Source organism: Coptis chinensis, chromosome 3 (genome assembly GCF_015680905.1).
Source record: "Coptis chinensis isolate HL-2020 chromosome 3, ASM1568090v1, whole genome shotgun sequence".
NCBI lineage: Eukaryota > Viridiplantae > Streptophyta > Magnoliopsida > Ranunculales > Ranunculaceae > Coptis > Coptis chinensis.
The window spans coordinates 1,253,859-1,266,274 of NC_141458.1; the positions used below are offsets into that span (position 1 = coordinate 1,253,859).

The 12,416-nt window shown below is 37.9% G+C and overlaps 1 protein-coding gene across 1 annotated transcript in view; it reads right to left on the bottom strand.

Moving 5' to 3' along the window:
* Positions 1-2,355: 2,355 nt before the first annotated feature.
* Positions 2,356-12,416, bottom strand: part of LOC147507094 (uncharacterized) — a 40,314-nt gene continuing 30,253 nt past the window's right edge. The window contains exon 5 of the mRNA XM_086599649.1: positions 2,356-2,836. Within this exon, the coding sequence (XP_086455775.1) occupies positions 2,356-2,836 (481 nt within the window). The remainder of the gene's footprint in view (positions 2,837-12,416) is intronic.

The window sequence follows — 12,416 nt, forward strand, 5'->3', positions numbered from 1 at the left end:
TGGAGACGAAAGATTAGAAATGGAGAATTGGAGAGAGAGAGGGAGGAGGGCGTGGAGAGTGGAGAGGGAGAGGAAGAGGAAGACGAAGAGAAGAAAAATGAGGCGTGAAGAGTAGAAAGGGAGGCAGAAAAGAAAAATTGAAATGACAGAAACCAACCAAATTACATTTTGAGTAAGAACCGTCAAACTCCAAACCAAGAGGTTGAAGATATAATTGAAAAAAAATCACCACCCAAAAGACTTGAGAAAGAATTTAATGACTTGAGAAAGAATTTAATGAATGATTAATTTGAAATTTTGAGGTTAAAACATATCTCTAGGTGGGTATCATTCAATGGTTTAGATAGTTTGAAAACCGAAAAAAAAAAAAAAAGGGTTTTGGGTTTGGTAATTTTGAGGTTGGCAATAGGTTCAATTTTAAGCTTGGATTAGATAAACGATTTGGTTCCAGATTAGCCATCCATTGAACCGATATTAAACCCAAACCCGATAGGATGACATTTTAGTATTTATGATTAATTTTGTACAAGTATTAGAAATTGTGTGATTAAAATTAATTTATACTAGAATAATTGCATGCTTGATGGGGGGCGTGAGCGTAGCAAGGGAGGAGATGAGAGGAGAGAGATGAAGAGAAGAGAAGGATATGAGAGGAGGAAAATGAAGGAGGGAGATGAAGAGGAAATTAGGAGATGAGAAGAGCAGGAGATGAAGGGGGGAGAAGAGAGAGAGAGACTATTAAAAGGGGACAGACAGACAGACAACAACTAAGACACATTTTACGCCCTCTAAAAAAAAGCCAACTCTAAACGTTCGCATACACTCACTTGATAATCTAAGATTCGATTGAATTTATAGTTTTTGGTTTGGATCGGGTCGATTCCAGCTGGTAATATATCTTCTTGTGGATTCTGTTTGGTTTTGGATGCACTACAATGCTATCGAGTTTTGCTTGAATTCGGCTACACTATTATTTTTTCGGTTCAGAGCAAGTCCAATGGAGGGCTATATGGGCTGCTAAAGGCAAATATAGCACCCCAACCACAAAAATGTCATTCCAATGAGGCTGCTAAAAAGGTATTAAATTTGGAAGTAGTCAAAAACCACCAAAGTTAAAACCTTCACTAGCATTTCTTTGTAATAAGTTCGGGAGATGGGCGACATAGTTTATGTCGTCAGGTAAAGTTTAAATTTTGGCCGGACGGCGCGTAAACCGTGCCGTCCGTCCAAAAAAATTTCAAAAAATAATAGACGGACGGCAGAAACTATGCCGTCCGTATCATTTAGCACTTCAAAACAAAAAACACGATTGGATTGGTTTTTTGATTTTGGGGTGCCAAATTTGGCTAGACAAGCTAAAAGGCCTATGTGACACCTTTTAGCAGCCCAATTTAGCAGCTCTCCATTAGACTTGCTCTCAGTGATGCAAAATCCAAAATCCAACCCAAACCGCAACACATCAGTTCTTACAAAACTCAAAAGACAACCCTTGTGGTGCGCGGGGCCTCAAGCTACACTCATTTGTCACACCATTATCAATTTTGCTACCACTAGAGTTGGCAAAATTGATCGATTGCTTTTGCGGAGGATTTCAATGAATGCAACCGATTTGATGCCCACCTAAGATCATCTTTAATGGTGAGACCTCTTGAGCACCAAACACTAAAATTTTGAAAATGTGGTGTTTTTCTTCTTTAATGGTGAGACCTTTTGAATACCAAACCAAAAACACCAAACCAAACACCAAATGTTTGGAATTTGGTGTTAGTTTTAATCTTTGAACCAAGTGTACAACGCATGACATTTCAAACAACTGCGACTTTCCCAACACCTCTATTCGCGACTTTCCCAACACCGTAGCGGCGTGGGCAAAAACACTTTTCATTTCTAGACAAAACAAGCCTCTATTGTGGGTTTTTCTCTCGCGGTGTTCCGAAAGCAGGGGCTGTGTTGGGCTTTATTTAGCGCGGTTTTGGAAATATCACGATGTACATTTGGTGCTCACTCTTTAATGTTTCCTTTGAAGTTGTTTGGTGTTTATTTGGTTTGATGTTAGTTTGCTCAAAAAATTTGCTATTTTTCAAGTCTCACCATATCATTAAAGATGCTCTTAAAATTTGTAGTTGATTTTGGTACCACAGTTGTTCATAAAATTATACATTTTATACAATGGTACACCTCTAAAGATGCTTTTAGAAATCGTAGTTGAGCTGGTACACAATTGTTCATAAAATTATACATTTTATACAATGGTACACCTCTAAAGATGCTCTTAGAAATCTGTAGTTGAGATGGTACACAGTTGTTCATAAAATTATACATTTTATACAATGGCACACGGTGACATTTTTTTTGTTAATTATTACCATGCTCTCTCTTTTTTTTTTTTTCGATAAACTGCATGTTCATTTCATATATAGAACCTTTTAACCATAAAGGAACAAAGTTTGAATCCACCATACACTTTGGCAAATATGTTATAGGTAGCTGGTGGATTGCCCACTGAGCTAACTGATGAGCATCAATATTTACAGTCCTACTCAACCAACTAAACATAACAGACTCTAGATTACTTAAGTGTTTTGTTACAGCAAAATGAAGTGCACTCAAATTCCACCTACATCCTCCCCCATTGAAAGCCTGAATGATCTCTTCATAATCTCCTTGGATCACAAACTTGTATCTACCCAGGTAGCAAGCCAGCAAAATAGCTACCTCACTCGCCACCATCTCTGCTTCTTCAGGGCCTTTAGCTTTGAAAATCCTAACAGTTGCTCCCACTATCTCTCCTACATCATTCCAAGCCATACATCCAGCACTTGCGCATCCAGTGTCCCTGTGAAAGGCAGCATCAAACCGTAAAAGGATGCCATAATTTGGTATTACTGGAAACAAATCATTTAAAGCATTTATTCTTATATAGTTAATAGGAGGATTAGGGAGAGCTTCTCTGTAGGCTTTGCAACAACTTTCTGCGTGATGATTGGAACACTTCCCTCGATGAGTCGTGCTATCTTTGGGGACCTTGTGCTCGAACTTTGTTTCATTCCGAGCTTCCCAAATATGGTAAAGCATAACACAGTAGTAGACCCGAGCTTGGTTGATATGTTCCTCTCCACCTGGAGCACCACAACACCTGGCCGGGTCCACCCAAGTTCGATAGTATGCCATTTTATGCAGCGTATTTTAAAAAATACATATTTAATTATTTATTAATTAATTTAATTATTTATTTTCAAAATTCATTGGATTTGAACTTCGGGATACGTGGGCACGGTTTTGGGCCCGTCGGTGTTGAGGCTTGGGTTTGGACCCAAGTATATAAACACTTTTTCTAGAAAATAGGGTTCCCCGGAGAATAAAATATATTAAAAAAATGGAGAGAACCGGTTTCTTTGGAGGCGTTGGGGCCTGACGAATTTTAATTTAGGAGGATTCGTCGAGCTGTTCATACAGGTGAGTAGTTAGTTTTCTACTACACCGGTATACAAAAATTGTTTTATTGTTCATTCTTTTTGTCCTGTTTCGTTATTTTGTTTAAACTAGTTAAATATTGGTATGTTAAATATTGGTATAGTGTTTTTGGGTTAGTAGTGAAACTGTTCGGACTGTTGAATCTCGACAGACGTCGCCAAGCCACAGGGACAAATCGTCCTGATGGTCTTGTTTAAACTCCTTTTTTTTGGTTATCTACTGTGATGTTAGAGTTTAAATGGATTGTGGATGTGGTTGAACTGTCGGTGGTAGTGGGGAGTTTGGGGGTTGAGTGAAACTTCAAGATGCGAGAATGGCGGTGGCCGAATCGGTGGTTGGGCTGGGTTTTTGGGTTTGCTTGGTTGTTTAGTGTTGATTGTAGTGGGTGAGGGCGGTAGATGGGAGCTGCCGAAGCTTGCACTGTCCATCAATGGCGGCTTGCCCAAACCAAACACTGCAGTAACACAGTTGAACGTTTTTTGTTGATATTGTTGTTGTTTGGGTTGAGGGGACGATGAATGGTGGTAGTGGGCTGTCGATTGGAGCTTGGAGCATGCTTTAATGGCAGTCCGAAATCTCAGATCTAGTTTTGGTGGAATCTAGATTTAAACATTTGAGGTGTTTGCCTTAATTAAAGTTGGTTGGTTTATGATGGGGAGTCAAACCGATGTGAGGGGGAGGTGAGATAGTGGTGGCCGGATTTGAAGGCTGGTGGAGGAGAGAATTGAGGGAGATGATGAACAGTAGATGTCGGTTTGGGCTTGGGCCTGGGTTGGTTTATTTGGGCCCGAGGTTATGTTTTTGGTTGGGCCGAACCAAGTTAAGTTATTTGGGCCAAAACTGATTTGTTTGTTTGGGCCGAAATTTCAGTGGTGGTTGGACCGAAATTTCAGTTTAGTGTTAGTTGTGGGCCGAGTTCTATTCCGGATTTGGGCCAAACTAATTAGTTGTTGGGGCCCAGTTCAGTTTCAGTTTTTGGGCCTAAACACTAGTTAGTTATTGGGCCGGATTAACCCTTGGTTTCGGACCAGTTTCATATTAAGTTGTGGACCAGTTTAACTTAAGTTTTGGGACCAGTTCTAATATTAGTCTATGGCCCGTTTCATTTGTATTTTTGGACCGAACCAGCATTCATTTTTGGGCCCGTTTAATATTAAATGGGCCAGGTCCATTGGACTTAAAATAGATCTACATGGGCGCTTCCATTTGTTTAGACTTAGGGTAATAAGGTTTGGGCTTGGCGGAGTTAGATTCTGAACCATGACGCTGCCATGATATGGCCAATGCGACTTTGACCTTAGCCAGTAACCGTATTTATGGCCAATGAACACTGTCGAGAAAGCGAAAACGTTTGACTTTAATGGGACACATTGACTTTTGCCGGAGACGGTTTGACTTTTGTAGGGACACATTGACTTTGACCATGACCTTGTTGACTTTGACCGGGACACTGTTGACTTTGACCATGACACTGTTGACTTTGACGGGACGGTTTGACTTTGACCATGACATGTTGAGTTTGACCTTGACCATGAGGTGTTGACCTTTGACCGTTGACCGATTGACTTTGTGGATTGACCAGATTGACTTTGACCGATTGGTATGAATGTTGATTTTTTTTAGTTTTTCACATATTGGACTTTATGGATAAATATAGAAATAATATCTTTGTCGGATATCAGTATAACCCGGATTGTAATTATCTAATTTAGATTTGGCGTGAGTAGTGTGTAAAACATACATATATTGGGCTTTGATTGTGACCGTGGATTTTCATTTTAATTGTCTTTATGTTTTACATTTGTATATTGTATGGACAATCCATACAATAAAATGGTATGGAAGCCTGCAGATAATTTGGTTGTCATTATCTAAGAAAGATTTGGCATTGATGTTGTGTATTTTTTGACACGTAGCGATATTGAAATGTTATATAGTGCATTTGAGTTATACATATTATGCGATCACGTTGAAGCATTGTGACAAAGATATAATATGTTGGGATATGTATATAAATGCAATATCTTGGGAAAAGATATATAAATATTTCCATTATGATATATGTGAGATCTTCTTATGAGGGTAGATAGATCTTGATGAATATTTATTCACCGGGAGTGTGGCGTTGTCAATAATATATTAAGCGTGAAAGTATGAAAGTGGTAGGAGGAGATATAATTGAGATGTTTACATATATTATGGCTTAGTGCGATAAGGTAATTGATTTTGCCGCGTGATATAGTGGAATGTTTAGGAGTCGTTAAGGTATGACACTTGAATAAATTACGTAGCGAAAATCCACAGAACCTATTACCACAACTCATGTGTTCTACCTATGTGGGTGGCCCTTACGGCGTTCGGATTAATCGAATGGCGCCGGTGACCATACGGCGTTCGGTTAAAATTTGAATGGCGCCCGGTGACCCTCTGGCGTGGCCGATATAGTAAGCAATTTGATTATTCCGGTTAAGCAAAAATAGAGCGATGATCGCATAATATTTTTACGCAGAATAGTGGCGTTACTTACATAATTGCTTGGGTGTGAGGATTTACGGTGTCGCGGCATCCATTTCGGGGTAGTTTACGCGCGAGTGGTTCATTATGTAAGGGAGGCATGTGGATGTACATGTTCGGTTGGGTTTGCGATTGTGGTAGCGGAAACTAGGTAAGACATAGATCTGACGTGATTTTAGGGACACGCAAAAGAAAGCTGAAATAATATAATTATGGTAATATGTTGGTTAATGATGTATCTTTAAATAGATGAATGTATATAATATGTTTGGTTGGTTATTTGTTTAGTTGAACTAAAAAGCCTCGATGGAGGAACTACATGCCTTATTTATTATGAGTATAGTTTGTTGTGTGGGTAGTGTGAAGTGCTTTACTCGGTGGAGGAACTACCGCCTTAATTATTGTCTTAAAAAATTTTGTTACTAGTTGTTGGAAGTTAAAAGCCTCGGTGGAGGAACTAAGCTGCCGTATGGATTAATATATATATATGTATATTATATGTTGTATTTTTAGAGCTTCACACCAAGCATTGTTTATAATCTTGACCGATTTGCATGTTTTTTATCGGGGGTGTTCATTCAATGAACATAGTTGATAAGTTTTTGAGGTTTAGTGTTGAAGAAGATTGGTTCTTTGCTTGTGGTTTCGCGTTAGCGTTGCATCTCGGGATGTGTCTTGTTTTCCTTTGAGGTGATATAGATTTTCGGTTGAGATAATGTTATTTGCATTTTCATTTGTAAATTATTTTTTGAAATGAATAGAATTTGTTGTTTAAGTTAAAAATTTATTGGTTTTAATTATCCGCGATATTTTAAAACTGTTTTTGAGTTTTTTGGGAGTGGAAGTCGTCGCTTTTCGGAGATCGAAGAGTCGAGGGGACAAATAATTTTTCGAATGCGTCGAAATTCGAGGGTGTGACACCCACTATCAAGTTGTATTCGAAAACCAAGGTTTGATCCAAACCAAACATTTCGATCAATCACATCGAAAAAGATGTATATCAGATTCCATGGTATTCAATGAGAAAAGACATGCAAATCTCGTGCAAATTCCTCTCCATAAGTAAGTCCCCATAAAGTGCTCTTTTATAAACTTTCCAAAGGAGCAGGTTGTATATGGTGGGAGACTTGATTTCCAAATGTTTGAGATAGTTCTTTGGCTAAAGCGGAGGATTTGCCCTTCCCAAGTCATTTGGGTTAAGTACTTATAAGCGTCTTCCGGTAAAACCCATTTACCATCCCCGGACCAAATTATCTTGTCTTTTTGGTCCCTAATTGGCCCTCGCATTACCACCACCTCTTGGATGTTTTGGTGATGAGAGGTGGGAGCGGATGGTTCGACTTTTCAATATCCCATCCATTGTCTCTCGGGCAAGGAACAAATCGACCACATGAGCATGTTCAAGTTCTAGGTGATCAACTCCCGGTTCTTGAAGTGTGATAGGTCTACCGCTTTTGTTGTTTATTAACTAGTATTTGCACTGCGTATGGTATGGCTAGCGCCTTTAGCGCCTAGCGATATCTGCCCGTCTTACAAATCGATCGCCTGCAGATTACAAAACGCGGCGTTGCATCCTCTCGATGCATCCGCTTTCTGCAGCGCGCCCGGCGCCTTGGCACTTAACGCCCTGAATGCGACATAGATATCGTGCCTCGGCGTCCCCGGCGTGCATCCATCCCGCCCCAGGTATTACGGATCGTGCACCGGTGTCCCTAACGCACATCGCCGCCCATGCGACGACGCGGATATGCGCGCGCCCGGCACCAGACTCTCTTCTTCCCCGTACTAAAAACTTTAACCAAAACCGACTAAAAAACTCCAATCAAACCCATTTAGAAGCGGACAAAAAGCTCAACCGAAGTCCACTAAAAAAGTCCGGCCGATTTTCGACTTCAAGAATGATACAACACTCTTGTTCCATACTATTAAACAACCCATACCTCATAAGCCCTAGGATTAAGCTACCTCATAAGCTAGATCCAAAGTTTAGGAGGTAGTGTTGATGTCCAAAGACCAATTCTTCTTTGTTATATAGATTGTCAATTTGACTTTGTTTTGGACTCTTCCATTATATGGAAAATCATAGAGCTCTTAATAACATACATTATTTACTATTAGACCCCTCATGAGTTCCCTCGTCGGCGCCGCCGAAGATGTCCGTGAGTCCGTGGATCGTACTTGTTTTACAAAAATGTGGAATGTGTATTTACAAAGAGTCGAATTTGTGGACAAGTCCGTCCCACAAACAGCCAGATTTCTTATTGGTTAACGGTATTTTTTGGGCAGTTTTAGCGGTTTTGGGGCGGCCTCCACCCAATCACCGACTCTTCGTTTTGTGGATGACAAGCGGTTGCTTGTCCACAAACATATTTCCATTTACAAAAGTTTTTGGGTGTGGGAAAAGTTTTTGGTGGGACTATGGGTCTTATGGGAGGCGATTTCTTACTCTAACGGTCTAACCCCAAGTCCAACCAACAAAAACTTTGTTTCATTTCCTCACGATTTTTTTTGGGTCCTATTACTGCCGGACCCCAATTTGTTTTGGGCAGACTCCAAAAAAAAAAAATTATTACAAGTGTGCCATTGGTTTCAAAAAATCTAAGAAAAAAACAATTATTACAAATATGTCGTTTGGGATTTGGATTTTGAAAAATATAAAGTTCTGTTTTTTAGGCTCTTGACCGGTGTGGGCACATCGTTTGGACTAACTCCCAAACGGTGTGGCCAAGTCGTTTGGGACTTAGTCCAAACGACCTAGCTGGGTCGTTTAAGTTTGGGATTTTCGAATCCAATTTTTTGTGACCAATGGCATACTTGTAATAAATTTTTTTTTTTAGATTTTTTGAGACTAATGACACACTTGTAATAATCGTTTTTTGGAGTCACTTAACACAAATTGGGCTCCGTCGATAACAAATACCTTTTTTTTCAAGAGAATTTGTGAGCTCATTGACCGTCTTAATTGGTTGACCCGATGGGGAGGGTAGGTTACGGGAATTAGATTATTTGATAGCCATAGTTGACAAATGTAAATGTTTGCCCCTTTTTATAACACTGTGTAAATTTTATTTTATATATTTACTAGTACAATAATAATAATAATAATAATAATAATAATAATAATAATAATAATAATAATGAATAAAGATTAGAAAGAGATAGGGTAAAGAGGATAAACCCTATTTCCTATTTTCGGGGTTTTTTAAAAAGGAGAAACAAATATATGAGTTGTAATGGAGAAAGAGTTTTACAGAAAGACGGAAAAAAAAATAAGAAAAAAAAAATTATTGAGAGAGGAAAATGAAGTTTTTTTGCTGGAGATACTGATAGAGCGTATAACCTGTGAGTAGATATTCTTATCTTTCACTGAACCTATATTTTTAAGTCGGTTTAAAAACTTTTTTGTCGATTTACGCTCATTATTTTCTACGTTAAATTATTCTTGGTGCTTATTCAACATCTTGTTCGACTTAGTGCGCTCCTTTGTGTTGACTTAGTCTGCGTCTTTATTGAAACAAGGCTATGTGATAAAAGATGATTATGAATCAATTTTAATTATTTATATCTTGTTGATATAAAATTATTAATGTTAAAATTGTTGATTTTGGGTAAACCGATTTTAATGGTTTTGTTTGAACTGTTGGTGGACGTCGGGTTGATTTGGGTTGTGGTTTGAATTGGATATATATGGTGACTGTTGGGTTGGTGATTGTGTGAGTGTATTGGGTTGAGTGGATACCGTCGAGTGGGCGGTTGAAGCTCCAAAGGTTGTTAATGGCGGTCGTGATCGAATTTTTGAGGAGTGATGGAATTGAATTTGGTTAGTGGCAATGAGTTGGGTTTTTGAGGGGGGTCAAAACCGAATGGTTTTGGTGTGGTGGGGAGTGAGAGTTGTGGTGGTGAATTCGGTGGTGGAGTGAGGCAGTGAGCTGGTGAGGAAGAAGGAGGTGGTGGCGATTATATATTTTTTGTTGGGCTTGGGCGAAATCAGACTTGTGGGCTTGAGTTTGTTTTGCTTTTGGGCCTAACTTTTGTTGAGTTGGGCCTGATCGAGGTTTTGTGTGGACCCAGTCCATTTGAGTTTGAGTGGACTAGATTCTATTAATTTAGATGGGCTTTGGGTTAGAGTTTGTTTTTGAGCGAATATGTGCGATTTGGAATCGAGTTTTTTTACCTAGTTAGGGTCAGATTCAAACTCTCAGAAAATCTTAGTCTTCTTTCCAACCCAATTGGCCTCGTCGCATTCGAGGTGCGTGGTGGTAGATATGATGTCTGGAAGTTTGATGGTAAAAGCAGTCGTCAGAAATCAGTTTTGCAAGAGCGTGTTCGAGCCTAGTTTTCGAATATTTAGAATGAGATTAAGTATTTTTGTAAAACATATGAAAGTAAGTTCTGTATGTTAGCTTTTCAACGCAAAAAGCCTCGATGCATTTGGACACTTGTGGAAAGTGTTGTGTCCTTCAGAAGATAGTCCATCAGAAATCTAATTTGATGAAAATTAGGATTTTTACCGTTTTCAACCTAAGTTTTCTTCTAGATGGGCTGAGGTTGGGATTTCGAGTTCTACATGAAAAAGTATGTCTACATACCCTAGTTTCTAAATAATTAAGTTACATGTCATTTGGATGAATCAGGAAAAAACTATAGCATTGACAAGTTGGCTAGAAAACCTATCGTGTTATCCTTTATATGCATGAGCCTATTTTGGAAAATATATATAGTAATGAACTAAAAGTCTCTTAAAATCTTCTTGGGTGTTTTATATAGTGTTTGTAGCATACTTTTAGACTGTGGTTTTATTTGGAACCGTCATGGTTCATAAGTTTTTTTTTTAGAATCAAAAGTAGAGAAATATCCATTTGTGAGTTTTTGGATTTAAAGATTCATAGTGTATCTCTGGGTATGAAACTTTACGTATATGATTGTAGGAGTAATTGAAACTTATTGTATGTGATTCTATATAGTATAAATTGTTGTTTTCCTTAAAGGTACATACAAGGATGTTGATATTTATCGGTTAAGATCGAGTTACGTAAGGCTTGATTCTAATTTTAAAGAATTGGATACGTAGGCAGCCTTATGTACAGGTGCAATCACTATATTATATATTAGTTATTAGTTATTAGTTATTAGTTATTAGTTATTGTGACAACTATATGTGTACAATGTTAGTACTTAATTGTGTACATGATTGTGGTTGTTTAATTAAAATGTATTTATGAGGCATTTGATTAACATGTTAATTGAGAATTTTGATATCTATTATTTATATAATTGATAATGAAGTGAGTTGATTGGTTATTATGTTGGGAATATTTAATAATGATTCTATTGCTTGAGATGATGTTTAGTTATGATAAAAATATTATAATAAATGAAAATTCTTGAGTGTTGAAATCCGGTGTAAAAGTGTCAGGGTGAAAATTTAATGTATTGCTTACATTTTTAGATCTCTCCACGCCTATTTGATGAAAAGAAATGAAATAAAATGTTTATGACTAATCATGTCATGTGAAAAAGCTGCCTTAGAGAGGAACTAAGGCATTAAGCCTTCTTGGGTTTGGGCGTATTCCTTGAATGTCTTTGGAATATAGATTTGTATTCCTTGAATGTGGCGGGGAATGACCTAAAGGTATTCATTGAATGTGCTATGAATGACACATTAGTTTTTATGATGGGTATTCCTTGAATGTGGCGGGAATGACCTAAAGTATTCATTGAATGTGCCATGAATGACCTGTTAGTATTATGATGGGTATTCTTTGAATGTGGCAAGAATGACCCAAGGTATTCATTGAATGTGCCATGAATGACATGATATTTTGTTACGCTTAAAAAGAGGCTTTGTGATTATGTGTATGGAAAGCCCAGAGATGGTATGACTCACAAGATTCTGAGTTGACAAGATGAAAATATGTTTCCTCGAGGCGATAGCCCCGCTTGGGACATATGTCTTGTAGTGGTACTCAGTGTGAGTGAGGCACACGGATATGTGTGATTTGACAAATGTGTGAAGTGCAAATCGTGGAGTAGGAACTAAATGTTGAGTGTATCTTTTAATAAACGAGTTCATCGAGATAATTAATAAACAAAGTAAAATATTGATTTTACGTGTGATAGAGTTATTGCATATGAATATTTATATATTATGATGTACATGATTTTTTATGAGAAATATATACGTGGTTTGTGTGAGTTGATACTCACAAGGGATAAATGTACTCCTTGGTTGTGATATTTTTCTCGTTCTTATAAGTAGGCAGTGGTTTAAGTAAAATATTAGCTTTATGTATGAGTGAGTTATTGGATATGATTGGTTGTGTATTATTATATGATACATATAATTTCTTACGAAAGAATGTGACATGAATGTTAATATTGGTGATATATATTATGTCAGTTATTGTATTCTCATGGTTGTTGTGAGA